Source organism: Pelodiscus sinensis, chromosome 21, assembly GCF_049634645.1.
Source record: "Pelodiscus sinensis isolate JC-2024 chromosome 21, ASM4963464v1, whole genome shotgun sequence".
NCBI lineage: Eukaryota > Metazoa > Chordata > Testudines > Trionychidae > Pelodiscus > Pelodiscus sinensis.
Window position 1 is genome coordinate 9,102,364 of NC_134731.1, and position 17,357 is coordinate 9,119,720.

The window sequence follows — 17,357 nt, forward strand, 5'->3', positions numbered from 1 at the left end:
CGGGAGGGGAGGGGGAGTCTGTGAACTTGGACGAAATACATTAAGAGCGAGGCCGTCAGACTTCAAAGATGCCCCGAATTCTGCCTCGCCTTGTTGCTAACGAATTCCCCTTCTTGGATACGGCTCCGTTGCAAATGAATTGGAAACACACACACTCCTACGGCAACAAGGAAGCTGAAATCAGCTCCTGCAGGCAGCCGGGTCGCCATTTCCAAAGCGGAGTACGTTGGGCTGGGCAGCGCAGCGAAGCAGAGGCAGGACGAGAATGGGTGACCTTCCATGCCTGCCTGCCATAGAGCTGGGACCGGTCAGCACAGCCGTAAAGGGAGATTGATGGCAGGTTTTTATTATTCTCAGTTTTGCAGGGGAAATTCTCCCTTGTTTTTATATAATAGCTTTTCCCTTGGGGACACATGAGAAGCAGAAAACAGTGAGCAAGGTTGGAGCAAGGGATTGGGTTTTTTGATTGTTTTTTTTAAAGTCTAGGTCAGGGGTTCCCAACCTGGGGTACATATACCCCCAGATGGTACGAGAAGCTTGTCAAGGGGGCACGGGGAATATTTGATAAATAACTAGATTATCCTACTTGAAATATTCCAAAAGTAGTAGTGTTAGTGAAAAAAGTTGTGGATTCTAGAGTCTAGCATTTATTTCCTTTCATATTGAATAGGGGGTATGGAAAGGTTTACTAAAAGCCAAGGGAGTATGGGGACCAAACAAAGTTGGGAACCCCTGGTCTAGGTGGATTTTCAAAGCACTTCCTTTCCAGTTTTAAAGACTTTCTGGACTCCCTATTTTCCTGAAATCACACCATACTCCATCCCTCTGGGAGGACATGTGCTCAACTTCCTTTTAAGACATTAGGTTAGGACCCAGTCCTGCAAACCTTGCCGCAGATAGATAGCCGCAAGTGGAGTCAATGAAATGAATTGCAGGAGTAAGGGACTAGTTACGTGAGTAAAGTATATGACTGTGGGGTGACTGACCTCAATGGCACACATTAGATTGGCCTTTGAAGAGGCAGTAGGAACAACCTGAAACTTCTCTGCATTCTTCGCCTAAGCATGTGAGCACCCAGGTATTTAGACATGGTCCTTTAAAAGGAATGATGGAAGACACAGGACTGTCCCTACATACATTGCTACTAACTTAGCCTTAGATCATTAGAGCAAAGAATTTTAAAATGCTAATTAATTGGCTACCAGTGAGCTGATTGCCTGCCTCATTTTGTTTGGACAGTGATATCAGCAGAGTCAATTCCTAGGTCCCCCTAGGCTCAATAGCAAAGTTCTGTTGTCCCAAAGGGTAGCACTTCTACATCCCTTGGAGAGGATGGTGCTGCAGTGCTCACTGCCAGAAAAGGTTTTCAGTGGGAGTTTTCTCTTCCTTCATTTCAGCCCCTCAGCTCCAAGCAACCCCCCCAAAAAATCATCTCCTTCTTTTAAACATGTGCAAATTCGCATGCCCCAACTTTCTGATCACTTCAAGTTATGCACAATTACCTCTTTTAGGATCTGATCCCATTCTCACTGAATCCAATGACAAATCCCCCCCAAATGAAATCAGGATCAGACTTCATCAGTCCGATCCTGCACCTACTTTTTGTTCCTGGCCTCTGATAGATACTGTATGAAACGTGTTCCCAAGATCCAAATATGTCATGTTCACTGAGCTCCCTCTCCCTGCGGACTCCAATTCTACCACAAAGTAACCAGTTTCTCTGGCGGGATCTATTCTTTGTGGGTGAAATTCATCTGTTTCAGCACCATTTAAACTCCCACTTAAAGCTTAAGGGGTATTCGGTAGCTCTTTTGCACAAGGGTGAGTCTCATCATATAAATCCACACTCATTATTGCTCTTTCTTCCATTATCCAAGATATTCAATTTTCTGATTCTCAAGCATTAAACCCAAGGTTGTAACCACAGGCGTACAAAACATTGCAAGATGGAAAGTTTAAATTCAGGCTAAAAAGCCCAACAGATTTCAGTGATTTCTTTTAAAATTAACAACTATATTTCTATCACTAGACTAAAACTATAACTTGTGCCTAAGGTATTTGCCATTGCCCCTTTAAGAATCCACAGAACGATTCCTCGCAGCACAGCAAACACAAAAAGAATGTTACAGCTAGAATATTGGAAAATCCTGCCCCAAAATAATTCCGCAAATAGCCACATTTTGGAAAAGCAGGTTTTTTTTCCTGCTGTTTTCATATCCCCCTTTTTAAGGGCTCCTGTTCCGCATATAAGGTCACGGATTGGAATATTCATAGACACTGCAAGTTTTGAGATAGTATTATACAAACGTTCCAAGACCTGAATTAAAAAGATACTCATGCACATGATAAGTAAGCATATGCCTAACCCCACTGATGCTGCTGGGAGTGGGACCCTCGATACGATTTGAATTAAGGGCAATTGGGGGGAAAGGGCCCAAGTATTCACCCGGAAACATTTGATTCAAAGAGTCACACCTTTCCAATCGGGGAACAGCAATAATATCAGCTGAATTCTGTGTCTAATCAAATCAGCCTGCATTTAGAATGCTCGCACCAAACTGTTCAAAACCGAGCTACAGACCAAGGATTATGGGAAGAACAGATTCCCCAAATCACTGACTACACGTGGGCCACTGCAGATAGAGGGGCAGAAGTCAGCTACGTCAGGTGTCCCTTATGCTTTTGTCTGGTTCTAATTGTAACACATACATGGGGCAATTCAAAGTCAGGGCTATGTGGAAATTGAACATTTCAGCTTAGTGGGTTTCCTTGTGTTTCCTATGGGCTTTTTTCAAATACTGCACTTGTTCATCTTTTATTTGAAAAAAATGTATAACCCTTTGAGCAATGAGTAGTCCTCTGGGGCACCTTAAGGTATGTCTAGACTACATCCCTCTGTCGCCAGAGGGATGTAAATTAAGACATACCGAAATTGCTAATGAAGCGGGGATTTAAATATCCCGCGCTTCATTAGAATAAAAATGGCCACTGCTTTTTGCCGAAGCGGCAATTTGCCGGCAAAAAGCGGCAGTCTAGATGGGGATCGGTCGACAAGGAAAGCCTTTTCCGACTGATCCCTTATGCCTCGTGCAAGGAGGTTTATAGGATCAGTCGGAAAAAGCTTTCTTTGTTGACCAATCTCCGCCTAGACTGCCGCTTTTTGCTGGCAAATTGCCGCCGCGGCAAAAAGCAGCAGCCATTTTTATTCTAATGAAGTGCGGGATATTTAAATCCCCGCTTCATTAGCAATTTCGGTATGTCTAATTTACATCCCTCTGGCGACAGAGGGATGTAGTCTAGACATACCCTTAGAGACTAACTAACTAACTAACTATATATATATATATATATAAATAAAATCACGAACTTTCATGGGAAAAACCTTTTTCCTCAGGCAAGAATCCTATTTTGGTTAGTCTCTAAGGTGCCACAGGACTACTCGTTTTTTTGTAAAGTTACAGTCTAACACAGCCTCCCCTTTGAAACCTTTGAGCAATGGCACGACCAAGAAGCTATGGTGGTCCCATGGCCAGCTAAATGAGAACATGATGGATGCTCAAGACATGAAATGTGTCTGGAAGAAAATAAACTCTGATTGGAGCATGAAAAAGGGGGATAATTTTATCTCTGCTTCATCTTATTGGTGGATTGAGAACATTTGATACAGAAAGTCACTGAGGGAGCATTTTCACGGCACCCTAACCTCAAAATAAGATATGCAATTTGTGCTGCGCAAATTGCAGATCTTATTTTGAATCTTTTTTAAAATAGCTTATTTTGAAATTTGGCGCGTCTACACAGCATCAAATTTCAAAATAATGCATTATTTAGAGCCATTCATTATCCTTTGTGCAACAAGGTTTACCGGGGTGGTGAAATAGCACGCTCATTATTTCGAAAAATATTTTGAAATAACAGACAGCATGTGTAGATGGTATCCTCTGGTATCCCGAAATAACCATGCAGTATTGACGTTCCCTGAGACACTCAAGTCTGATTCAGCAATGCCTTGTATCACATGATTAACTTTAAACCTGTAAATCCATTCCTATGTAGCCAGGCACTTCAGCACATGCTTGACTTTAACCATGTGGCCCTACTGAATCCTGGGTTTAAAGCCAAACATGCGCTTGACTGAACGGAGGTAACAACAGACACATGAAGCCCCAGGAACCGGTTACTTCTCTGCACAGATCTGCATGCTGTGAGAAAGCCGGAAGGAACAAGAATGCCTCGAGCCGAGTACTTACGTCTGAGAATCTCCCTCTGCTTCCGGACGTACCACGTGTAGAGTGCCGCCCGCTTCTGCGTTTTCATGGGTGTTCCCTTGTTGAGGTGCTGCGAGAGGTGAGACTGGTTCAGGCCTGTCACATCCACCACCTCCCTCTGGGGGATGTTGTGCTGTTGCATGTAACCCTTGATCATTTTCGCAGCCCGCCAGGGGTCCTCACTACAGGGGGAAACCAACAGTTAATTGGGACCATGGGAGGTGCCCGGAGTGAGTTCTTTCCAATGACAAAACCTCAGGCTGATTGCTAAGCATCTGTTACTCACAGGTGCAGCATAAGGACTTTGGGGTGAACCCAGAGTCCATTACAGACGGGCACAAAGACCCCACAACAGGATTTCTTCACAACTGCCTAAGCTGGGTAGTGTTACTGATCGTGGGTCTGCTGCCTTAAAAAAAGAAAAAAAATCACTCTATCTATGACACTCCTCAAAAACAGATCCTACCCTGTTCCCCTGAAAGGGCAGAGTTACCCCTCCCTCAGAAGAGGGCAGGATCAGTCCCTTAATCTGAATCTGATCCTCTGAGATTTGATCTACACATTTACTCCTTCCTTTCTGCCACAGCCCACTTCCAGTCAGAGTAACCTCAGCTGGCTGAGAAGTTACATTTGGTAATGTTGCCCAGCCAGTGGGCTCAGAATCAGGAGTTCTAGGTTCTATTTCCAGTTCCCCCACTGTATAGCCACGCAATTTCCGTTTCTGGCTCAGTTTACCCATAGGTAAAAGAAAAAGAATAAAACTTGCTTGCCTCACAGGGACATTGTGAGACTTAATGAAGCCTTTAGAGATCCTTGGATTCATGGTCCAAAAGAAGCATAAAGTAGAAGTAGTAACAGAACTGATCACGCCCCTTGATGGAATTCCTTAATGGGAGTTCCCTACAGAAACACAGCGGTAAGAGATTTCTGATTTGGTGACAACTGGATACTTTTCATTTTCCCTAGCCTCTGTTCTATGCTCCTTCAGCTGGCACTGTTGACTCACCCCCAAAAGAACTGAGGATCATTTGGAGCGTCAACAACAGAGAGCATTGCCTTCTTCGAGACCCAGACTGCGGCAGGTGCTTTACAAGTGGCATCCAACAATAGCTGTCTAACAGTACCTATTTTAGCTCGGCACTAATAGTGAAACTCACAACTTACTCCCAAGCCTTCCTGAGATTCTGCTGCCTTCTCCAGCACCTGAGTAAAGAGGCCCAGCTGCCTCACAACTCCGGGCTCTGGCAGACCAAGATGGGGAAGAGCTTGTGAAAGTTTGTTTCAAGTCAGAGCAGATTATTTGGACTTTGGTCCAAAAAGCCCAATTCTGATGATCTTCGGGGCATGTTGCAAAGTTCATAGTGTCTCCCATCCCCCAGCTTTAAAAACCAGAAAGGAGGAAAATGTATAAGGCTGGAAAACTGTCAGAGGGAGACGGCGATTTGACCTTCTGAGTTCCCTCCATAGAAGGTTATGCTGCATTGTAGTGCTGCACTTTCATTATGGACGGATAGTCAGCCCTCAATTTTCAATCATTTAGGCATGCGCTTAACCTCATACACATTCAATAGTTCCCTTGCTAGTAGCCAGCTACAGGCAGTGTGTAAAGCAGGGTTGCCTGTTGTCAGCTGTTATGGATTGTGTCACAAATCTTGTGACATTTGTTGGTTTTCCCCCACTTAAATTCTCAGCCCCGGGAGTAAGTGACTATATGACAAATCTCAGGTTTCATTTACAAAAGTTCTATTTCTAGCTCTCATGGTAAGAGAGGAAAGCCCGAAAATGTGAGCCAAATACACCCTAAAGGTGAAGAAAAAAAAACTCAGCAGACAAAAGGTACTATTTTTTTTTTTTTTACAATCTGATTATTTTTTGAACCACAACTCAAAGATGTTGAATGTTTGGGTTTTGCAGCGCTGCGCTTGTATCAATATCTGCAGGCCCAGGATCTGATTTTAATGCACTTTTAAATTATTCCCAGGTCACCTCCAGTGTACGGCCAGTCATCCTTTCGGGGGTGTGTATAGTTCTAAATATATACATTACATGGCAAATACTCTTAAATCTAAGGGTGACTATTGTAAAGACATGACAATAGGGCAAAATGCAATTTCTTTCAATGACTGAAGATCACTGGGTTTATTTTTATAGACAAGGATGCTGAATTAAAAGGAAAGTTCTTTAATGCTGAAAAATGAATTTTGATCATGAGCTTGGTCACAGTTGTGCACTAAAATAATGAGATTGTCTAATAACCATCCAGCTGCATTTTCAGTTCATTTGTTACTTCGGAGCCTTCAGCTTGTCAAGGAAACTACACCGCCCATAGATTTCTTACCATGTGTCCTGAAAACAGCTTGAAAATAAAGTTACTGGTAACTAACATGAAAGTGACTTGGGAAAAATAATGTGATAAGAGAGCACTTCCCCCTCCTTACCCCTCTAAAACAATAAATATTTTATTTAATGATGTCTGGTCTTGCTCAATCCTGCTTTTTCAAAGTACTGAAAATTTCCACTGGTTGTTCTGTATTTGTGCAGCTCCTAGAACAATGGGGCCTTAGTCCATGGCTGGGGCTCCTAGATGCCATGGTCATAAAAATAATAAAAATTCTAACATAAAATAGGAGTTTGCTTGTGGAATGCAGAATCCCATTCAGTACAGTAGACTCAAAATGTAGCATCCTAGCTCTTAATTTTGCTACAGTCGTTAAAGTCCTTCCAAGTATTTTGGTGACTTTTTCAAAAGGAGTATATCAGGGACATTTTCCTACATATTCATTTATTTCCAGGATATACACACACACACACACACACACACACACACACACCCCTAGTCATGAGCAAGGCACACACACACACACACACACACACACACACACACACACCTAGTCATGAGCAAGGCACTGTACAAACAGAGCAAAGAGGTGGTCCTGGGCTTTGTCCTCAAGGGCTCTGGTTCCATAGATCAATGCCATAGCCTACTAGGTAGGCACTGCCCTCCTCAATAACAAATGGGCGTGCACATTGGAGGGAGGAAAATGTTTCTAGTAAAACAGATTTTGGTTTCTAAGAGTGGGTGACAAACAGTGTCACATTAAATGATACGATTTAAATTATGTTCAAAGTCCTTTTAAATAGAATTGGACCGAGATAACCCCAGACATCAGTGAAATATAGAAACATTCATGTATGGAAATACAGAAAGACTCAAAACATAAATAAAGTGGAATCTCAGAGGGGCAACTGCAATTTACTAACATTAAATGATTTTTCAGAACTTGCTGACTTTGCTCTACATTTTGTACCATCTAATCTGTAAAAAACTTTGAGCAGAGATACTTGGTTCAATCAAACAGTTCCCATAAATTGAGTTACTCATGTGCTTAATTGTAGCAAACACCAGGGATGTGACAGAGATCCAGGTCCAGACTCTCTGGGGAAATCTTCACGCATGTTGCAGAAAACTGGGCTTGCTCCATTCCCCCAGCATAAAAATTGTAGCAGCAAATCTGATTTGTATGATCTGCAAATGGAGCCTATGAAATCAGCGGAGAAAACTTTCAGGACTGGGGCCGTTTGTCAGCCTCTCTCCTACGCGGGCTTTTCTCTTGGTCTTATCGCCCTAATATCTTGGGTGACACCCTCACATGCCATATATTTCATCACCAGAGGTGAGACAACCTCACCCCCACTATATCCCCCAGGAACAGTCACTTGAATTGAAGAATCATAATAATTTGCTTGTCCCCGACTGTGTCTGCATCACTTTCCATGTATAGTTTAGCAAGCGAGTACATTGGCAGGAACATTCCCCTAAGTGGTGAGAGTTAAAAAGCACCCAAGACTTTTTTCAGAAGGTGCATCGGGAACTTCACTGCCTCTGCAGCCCGGGTTGGAAGGGTTACACTAATCCAGCCAGTGAACAGAAACAATGCTCCATGACCTGCCTCCAGTCAACTCTAACCACCATAGCTCAAATGTCCAACACCCCAAATGAAATGCTGGCAATACAAACAAGCGAGCGAAGAAACAAACCAACCAACAGAAAACCACCCTTCCTGCCCAGGACCATTCATGGAAAGTATTTTGAATGATGAATACATCAAGGGGGAAAAAAATCTCTTAGGAAGGGAAAAATCTGTACAGTCATTTATTCCGTATAGATCATTGTGCAGTTCTGCCTGGCTCTATGCTGTCATCGCCACGGCCCCGAGCTATGGGAAGATGGAGTCCTGAAAGTTCCTATTAGCAAAGCTCAGATGGTGCCGGCTCTCCCCAGTTTATTCCTTTGTTATGGGTCACTTTGCCAGGCCTCTCTCCTAGCATGAAGAAGGTGATCCAGCAGGCCTCTGCCTTGCTTGCAAAGCCACATTAACGTAGCCAGGTTTTTCCCACTCTGCACAGTGATTACAGGGAGGCAGAGATCCAGACATTACTCTGGTCACAGTCTTTACTCTCGACCTGGCTGCTTGTTGTTGGAAATTGAATGGCTGTCTCCCCCCTCCTCCCTGCTTCTCTGGAGGAATCATTTTATTACACACATTTATTTAAAGGTTCTTAAAGAGCTCATAATGTTAACAGTTGGGTTCTATTTGCCAAAGGCGAAGAGCAGTCAAGCTTTTACAGAGAATTACCTATAAAGCAGAGGCTACTGTAAGAGGCAAGAAAGCTTTTTTACTTTCCTGTTACATGGGAAGATGGAAAGCAGGAAGCGACTCTTATACACGTTTTTCTATAAATAGACTTTTCACCCATCGATTGCAAACCGCTTTATGAAAAAGGGCAGCATCACCCGTTCCCATATTACAAAGGGGGAAACACACACAGGACAGGAAATGATTTTGCTCATGGTCACTCAAGAGACCAAAGCCAGGAATATGCACCTGGAGCCCAAGGCCCAAGACCATACTGCTTCCAATCCATGCATGGATTTTCTTCGGATGCAAGTGGTTTCTCTCAGATGATCAATTTCATATATAACTCGATAGTAAAGTTACTAAAATGTCGTTTCTGGAAGTTCATTGATAAGTCAAGATAATTAACAATAATTTGGCTGTGAACACATGCCCCACACCAGCAACCATGCCTACCCGCTAGGTTTCATTGTTGATGTCACATGAAACTTCTTTCCAAGGATTCCCTCACTCTCTCATCCCCCTCCCCTCCATCCTTGAAAACAGGTAAATAAAACTCTACAACATCCTCAGAGAAATATGCCAAGAATTTATACGCCTGGATTATAAAGCAGGCTCTCTACTAGACCATCAATCTAATCTGTATCTCTCTGTACACACACAAGGGCTTAAACGCTCCTAACAGTCACCCCTTACCCTTTTATTTTTAAAGGGACTTCTTTAAACGCCATTGAAAGGCTTCAACCATGCTGTCAGATAAGTAGCCAGGCATTTCTCACATCATCTGCCCGTTATAGGTGGATTTTTGCGCACCTTAGCAGCAGCGTGCATAGAACGAATTCCTGTTGTCTGCATGGAACACTCACATGTCCCTCCTTGCAGGAGTCATTCAACAGTCATTATTACTATTAGTATTTACTGAGAATAGCCCCAGCCATGTGCTGGGCACTGTCCCAAATGTCAAGGACAATCGCTGCACCATAGAGCTCACAATGTGAGGATGGACAAGGGGGCGAAAGACAAGGGACGTCAAACAGCAAAAGGCAATTTATAGCTAGCTAAGCCACAGTCACTGTAAGCTGCCTGGAAGAAGTGGGTCTTTACGAGGATTTAAAATGTGGACAGTGTAGGAGCCTAGCAGATGTGGCTGCACTATTCATAGAATCACAGAACAACTAGAACTGGAAGGGACCTCAAGAGGTCAGTCCCCTGCTGACACGGCAGCAGATAGGCATCTATCCAACCTGCTCTTAAATATCTCCAGTGATGGCAATTCCACAACCTTCCTAGGCAATTTATTCCAGTGCGCAACCGCCCTGACAGTTAGAGGAAGTTTTTCCTCATGTCCAACCTAAACCTCCACTGCTGCAATTTAAACCCACTGCTTCTTCTCCTTGGCCTCTGAGAATAGGACAACAATTCTTCTCCCTCCTTCTTGTAACACCCTTTTAGGTCCTTGAAAGCTGCTATCATGTCCCCCCTCAGTCTTCTCTTTTCCAAACTCAACAAATCCAATTCTCTCCGTCTCCCCTCTCTTCAAAAGGGGCCACACAGAAGACAGCATGAGGGGATTATGCCAGAAACGATTCTTTTCTGACCAGAGGCGGCAGGGTGACTATACAGCACCTTAGGCGAAATCCCAGGTCAGACGAACAACAGCAGGGACGGACTGAGTACTACAGAGTAATTGAAATGGTTTCCTGTTCTTATGTCCCAGCTCCTTCTCCAAGTATATATGCAAGGCCACTCTGAGTCAGAGTCAGTCCATCTAGCCTAGTATTCTGGCTTCCAAGCACAGCTGGGGCCAGATGCTTCCAAGGCCCTGGATAGATTAGAGCAGTTTATCAAGGGATCCATCCCGTCTTCCAGTCCCAGGTTTTGGTGATCAGAGGATTAGGGACACCCAGAGCATGGGGCTGCATTCCTGGCCATTGATGGACCTGTCCTCAGTGTACTTAAATTCCGTTTTGAACTCACTTACAATTACTCTTCATAACAGCCCTGGGCCTGTATTCCACAGGTGGATCGTGCATGTGAAGAAACACTGCCTTTTGTTTGTTTTAAACCGCCTGCCTATCAAATTCATTGGGTGAGGCCTGGTTCCTGTGGGATGGGAAGGGGCAAGCCATGCTTCCTTATTCATGTCCTCCACATTGCTCAGGACTGCAGATACCTCCATTATGTCCCCGGCCCCTGCCTTTCGGAGTCTCTTTCCCAAACGGACCAGCCTCAGTCTTTTAATGTCTCCTGACATGGACGTTGTTCCGTGCTCATACACCTCTTTGTGGCCCTTCCCTGTACTTTCCCCATTTCTGACATAGCTTTGTTTAAGATGAGGCGACCAGACCTGCAAGCAGTATCCAAGGTGTGAGGTACCACAGATTTGTTCACTGGCAGCGTGATATTTACTGTTGTGTTAGGTATCCCTTTCCTAATGGCTCCTCACATTCTGTTGGTTGGCTTTCTTACTGCCAACGGTTACATTCAATTACATTATGACCCGTTACAGAGCGGCTCTGCTATATTCACTTCTTGGACCAGAACTCTGTGCATCACTCAGGACTATAAATCAAGAATTGCCTCTCCCCTCTTGGGTTCCTGCACTGGCTGCTTCAAAGAGAAGTCATCTATGGTGTCTAGAAATAGACATTTTCTTTCTGCATCCCTTCCTTGGTAATTTTGTCCTCTCGTATTACCCGTCCCAGCAATTAGCATCATTCAACCAAGTTTCTGTGATACCAATTATACCAATCACCTCATCTTCCCCCAGCTTCCATGCATATGCAAACACTTACAAACGTGTCAATATTTAGTTGTCTGCCTCCATGTGATGTAATTGAATGGGACTCTTTGTATGGCAGTTTCTCTTCAGTTCCAACCTGCAGTTTATCATGTTCAGTCCTCTCCTCTTTTCTGGGCTATAAAACCTCTCCTTTAGTAAGTCCTTAGCTAAGGGCTCCAGTAGAACAATGTGCTTCTCTGCACCCGTGGGCTTTCCCCCAGCCCTTGGTTTAGAAACTCTGCTATGATTTTATATGCCAGCCATCTAGTTCTGTTTTGGTTTAGGTGGAATCCATCCTCCCTGGATAGACTCCTTTTCTAACAGATTCCTCAGTTCCTAATAAATTTCAGTCTCTTCTCTCAACGCACCATCCTCTCATCCACATTTCAAGACCCTGCAAATTCTGCCTGCATATTTCAGAGCATGCTACTATGGAGGTCCTGGATTTTAAACTCTTCCATAGGTCTTGGCGACCAAATGGAGGCTTTCTCCTGCATTTTCCTAGGTCACTGGTACCTACATGACCATGACAACAAAGGCCCCACTTAGGGCAAACAGGAAGCCCTTTTTGCAAAAGCCTCCTCAAGGATCTGATCTCCTTTGCACCAGAGGCAGACTTTGAACTGAAAGAGCAAAATACAGCCCAGAGTTTTTATCCACCTGTAATGGGGTTACACAGGTGTCACAAACGGGGGTGTTGGAATGCAGACCTTCCTCTACTTTGGAAGAGGAGGCAGGCTAAGAGACAGGCATGATGAGCAGCTGAGAGGAGTGGGGGGTGGACAGTAATACATCTGGCCTCTGCATCTAGAGCACAGAGAGAAAACGAGGAAGAACTCACCAAGGCAAGTGGAGGTGGGTAGTGTATATCTAGGTGGAAACCACTGGGAACAGGACAGGGAAATGTTCTGCCCTGACTCCAACCCAGTGTCTGTGCTGAGGAAGTTTTAAGGGAGGGGACTAAACTAATCAGCCTTCTCCCCCATCAGCCGTTTGCCCCCTCGGAGGTGCAGATTGTATAGAGTCTGCAGATGACACACGGGGCACAAAAAAGGGACTGGACCCCCTGCAAACTATCACCCAGAAATGCACAACAAGGCAGGGCAGACACACTCTGGGTAGTTGCTGGAGGTTTGGGGAGGGCTGGCAGTTTGTTTCCCCAGGAGCTCTGTTGGTGGGAGGCCAGTCCCTGTCTGATGCTGCATGGGTAAGGTGATACTGGCTGCTCCTGGAGGAGCCCGAACATTGACATTGGGGTAAATAAAGGCACAGGCAGTAGGCCTGGGTACCCCAGGTGGGTGTATTTGAACTGATTTATGCACACTTGGGCCTCCCTGCATTTCACACCTGTGCCCTCCCACCACCACCCTTCAGAGGCGGGGGCAGGTGGCACTGGCATCAGAGGGACCAGCGCTCGCCCACCCCGACAGCCCTCTGGCTTGTGCCAAGGCTACCCAGCTGAGAGGGGACTATTGTCTGGGGGGAAGCCCCCCACCCCAGGCAGCCTGCCCCATGGCTTGGAGGGGACACTGCTCAAACTGCCTCCATCCCCATAGTCAAGGGGCAGTTCCTGCCCCAGCTGTCACCCAGCTGGTACCAGACCCTCTCCCACCTTCCTTGGCAGCCCCGCCCGAGCCCCCAACTCCCGTGTATTGATTGAAGAGAAGGCCAAAACGAAAGAGGAAAAAATCCGCCAGCGCCTGGGGGTTTCCTCTGCCCCCCCCCTCTCGCTGGTTTGCAGCTTCGCCAATGAATAACCCGCCTCTCTTCGCAGCCCCAGCGCATCTTTGGGTTGATGATTTATAGAAATAAATTAATACCTCCCCCTCCACGTGCTGCCGGCTGTGGCGCGTCCCGGGCATGGAGACTGGGCCCTAGGGTGCTGGTAACGCCTGGGCCAGACCTCCGCTGGCTTTGAGCCAAAGCGGGTTTAATCCTCCCCCCGTTCAACTCTTCCCGCACGGCGGAAAGAAACATGATCCGAATCGCGACAGAGAGAGAGAATTGATCCGAATCGCGGTACACAGAGAGAATTCGAATCACGGCGCGGAGAGAGAAATTCGAATCGCGTCGGAGAGAGAATTGATTCTAATCGCGATACGGAGAGAGAATTCGAATTGCTGCGGCTCCGCCAGACGCTGCGGCTGCCGCAGGACCGTGGAAACCTTCCCCTGGCGGGTGCCCACTTCGCCTCATTGACAACGGTCCAGACCCAAAACACCCACTAAAATCCCTCTCGCCAGCGCCAAGCGAGCTGTTCCTTGCAGTTCACTCTGGCTCTTTGAGCGGATATTTGCGAGAGCCAAGGGGCGTGAATCAGGAATCAAACCGGAGTCAAAGTTACCATCGGCCTGGAAAAGCATTTTCTCGGCTAACTTCCCAACTGAGAACCAGCCGCTTTCGGCTACAGACTTTTTAAATGCCCGGGCTAGGGGTTCAGAAGTGGCCAGGCGGGGTTAGTTGGTATTTTGCTAAAGAGGAGAAATAAGGAAGGCCGCGGAGAATTAGTAACTAGCCCCTTGTCAGGGCAACAGAGCTCGGGCAGGAGTGTGTCTGGCTAGCGGGCACGGAATCGACTCACACCGCGAAGCGTTTAGACCCTTAAGAGCCCACTTGTTACTCCGGATTAGCCACAGCCCCCGTTTCGCTCGAAAGTGCGCAGAGCTGGGTTTTGATTTTCAACCCGCCGTCAGCTCTGCCCCGCGCAGCGGCCGCAGGAGACAGCGGCCCTTTCCCGGCTGGGGGTTGTTTACACTGTTTAAAAATCTACTTTTAAAAGAGTCCAAATCTCAAAGAGCGCCAAGTCTTTGTTCTGGGCTATTTTCCTTCTGGGAAAAACAAAGCAGAAAGTTTCGAGGGAGGCGCAGCCGGGACACAAGAGCAGGACTTCATCATAACCCCTCAATCCGAATTGCTCGTTTACACGTGCCGCTCTGGGCCCGGGCCTGGGTTCAAGGAGCGCGGCCAGACACCGATTCCTAATCACCTGCTGGGGCGGGGGGACAGGGCAGATTCCCAGGGCCTGGGACTAATAATGGGGGAGGGGGGATGCAAGGGCGCTCCGCTGCGGGGCGAGCCAGGACCCACCTGGACCTCTGGGGGGTAGGACGGGGAGCCCCGCGGTTACCTGATCATCCGATCCACCTCGGCTCTCTGCTCCACCGCCTCCTCCGTGTTGAGCGCCTGCAGCTCCCGCAGGATCTGCGGGGTGTCAAAATCGTCCCCGTCCTCGGAGCCCTCGTCCCCGGACAGCTTGCCCTTGCTGTGGCCGTTGGTGAGGGTGTGGAAGACGGGCTTGCCCTCCGCCTCCGCCCCGCTGCCCGGGGACAGGGGCAGGCTCTCCAGCTTGACCCCGAAGCTGGTGGCGGGCCCCATGTCGTCCAGGGCTTGGAGCAAAGTCTCCTTGGTCACGCCGGAGCTGAGCAGAGCGCTGAGAAGTTCCTGCTGCAGGGAGCTGAGCTTGGACACCATTTTCCCCGGAGGGGAGCGAGAGAGAGGAGGGGAGGGGGATAGGGGTGGGGTGGGGGGGGAGGGAAGGCAGGTGAAAAACACCCCAAAGTCTTGGCCTCCCCCCGTAAGCTTCAGACACCTGCGCCTCCTCCGGGCCCCGGTGGATCTCCTTGGAGAGGGCTCCGGAGACCTCTACCTTGCCATGATCGCCTCCATTAGGCAATATAAGATATGCAAATCAGTGGGAAGGGAGAGTCAGTCCTGCAGGATGCAAATGGGAAGGGGGGGGGGAGTGGGTAAAAAGTTGGGGGGGGGGAGAAGAGGAGCAGCCTCTCTGGGCCTGACTGGATCCATTGTGTTGACACGGGCGGGTGAAACCCTTTTTATTGGTTCTGGTTTTATCAGCCAAACTTTAGCTGAACTTTGGACTTGTTGGGCGAGGAGGCAGCCTCCAAGTGCAACCGCGCCGGGGGGTTTGGAGGCCGCGAGGAGGCATTTCGGTACAGTCCCGCCAAACAAACCCCCAAGCCTTTTCCAACCACCCCTAGCCGCTCCGCTGAGCTAGTTACCTGCCCCAGGAAAGGTGAGAAGGAGGGAGAGGCGGGGGTCGTGGAGCGGGCCGGCCAGCCAGGTGGTTGGACCCCCCAGCTGAAAGGGGGAGCCTGAAAACTCAATAAAAATCCTGGGGGGCAAGTGGCGTGTTGGCTGTTCATTGTCAGGGGGGTTGGGTGGACGAGAGACGGGAGCGCGATGAACAGAAGCCTCGGAGCGTTTACATGAGCGAGGAAAAGCGCAGGCAAGCCGGAGCAGAACTTCCCCTGCGAACCTGCTTTACTGGGGCCCTTGGAAGAGGTATTAAACGCAGTCGTTAGAAATATTTTTAAAGCCTCGGGAATAGCGGGGGGAACCGAAGGCGACTCGTTTATAGTATTGGACCTGGGCTTCCCCGCCGCGGAGTTTAGTCGCTTGCGGGGTTATGGGGATGGCGGTAGGGAAGAAAAAACACAACATTAGTCCCGTGGGGGCTATGTAAAGAGCAGACTTTTTGTTGGCGGTTTGTGTGTTTCTAAAGCAAAGAAATCCGTTTGTCAAAAGGCGCAAGCGGCTAAGATCGCCGAGGACTTTTCTTATTGGGGTGGGGTTTTTTTGTTGTTGTCTTTTTGGGTTTTTTTTTCTTTTTTGCGTCTGCAAAAGAATTTATTTGTTTTGAAACACGGGAATAAACCTTTTAAAAGCACGGTTGATTGTGTGAGAATTAAATTGTGCGAGAATTAAACAAACGAACACAACTAAGGGGTCCATTAGATTTTTTTTAAATAAATTAACTTTCTCCAGTTACATTTGAAATAAGCTATTTTAACCCGTGTTTTCTCCCCTGTCAACCCCAGAAATATTTTGACTCAGAAATATGGGCCAATACAACAGGGTTCCTTGCCCTCGGCATTAACCAAATGCTGTTTTAAAATCAAACCCAACGCTTCGATCTATTCTTTTTAAACGTATTACACGTGAAACGAGTTAAGATGTCTCGTTTCACGCCAGTTCGGGGGGTGGGGTGGAAAACTCCGTTTAGTTTAGTCTCCTGGCCTCGGGGAAGAGATTTTCACTTTTCTTCACCTCGCTGGGTCCCTCCAGACTTTGGAAAACGTTACTCGATTTTGGAAATTCGATTAAATCGATTTTGCGAAAGGATTCAATGCTACGAACGACATGAAACAATGCAACGGGGGGAGGGTGTGGAAAAGTAATTCAGAGGGGGAATTTGGTTCTTTCTGGACTCCCGGAAGCAAACGAGCTCTCAAAAAATGTTCCAGCCTCGGCGAGGGAAAAAGAATTAGAGAAGTTTTAAGCCCACAAACTGTCGGTACAAATACAACTGACCTGAGTACAGCGAAGTGCGATCGTTAAGCAGGTAAAAGGGGAGACGCTGGCGGAGTTAAAGCTTCTCTTTCCAGGGGCTTTTGGAGAGACACAGGTTTAGGGCACTAAATTAGGAACCCGTCAGGTCCCAGGGGCGCGTTCTGAGTGGAAACAGCTGCGTTTACACACACACACCAGTTTGCTGCCTGCTCCCGAAGTAGGGAGTTAACCAAGCTCCAAGCAAGTTCAAAAAGTTTGTTACAACACCACCCCCGCGTAGGAGCTCTCATGTCTCCCCAGTGGGGTCTGGCAGGTCCTGGCCCACGTTTTATGCGCCCTCGATTTCTTCTGATCTGGTTA

General features: G+C 47.1%; 1 protein-coding gene across 3 annotated transcripts in view; it reads right to left on the reverse strand.

Moving 5' to 3' along the window:
• Positions 1 to 15,424, reverse strand: part of HNF1B (HNF1 homeobox B) — a 66,740-nt gene extending 51,316 nt beyond the window's left edge. For 2 of the 3 annotated variants that reach the window (XM_006138619.4, XM_006138617.4), the window contains exons 1-2: positions 14,815 to 15,422; positions 4,251 to 4,450 (exon numbers count right to left, since the gene is read on the reverse strand). In XM_006138619.4, the coding sequence (XP_006138681.2) occupies positions 4,251 to 4,450; positions 14,815 to 15,158 (544 nt within the window). In that variant the 5' untranslated portion in view covers positions 15,159 to 15,422. Of the gene's footprint in view, positions 1 to 4,250; positions 4,451 to 14,814 lie in introns of all 3 variants that reach the window. The other variant, XM_006138618.4, reaches the window with a different exon arrangement.
• Between the last annotated feature and the right edge of the window lie 1,933 nt (positions 15,425 to 17,357).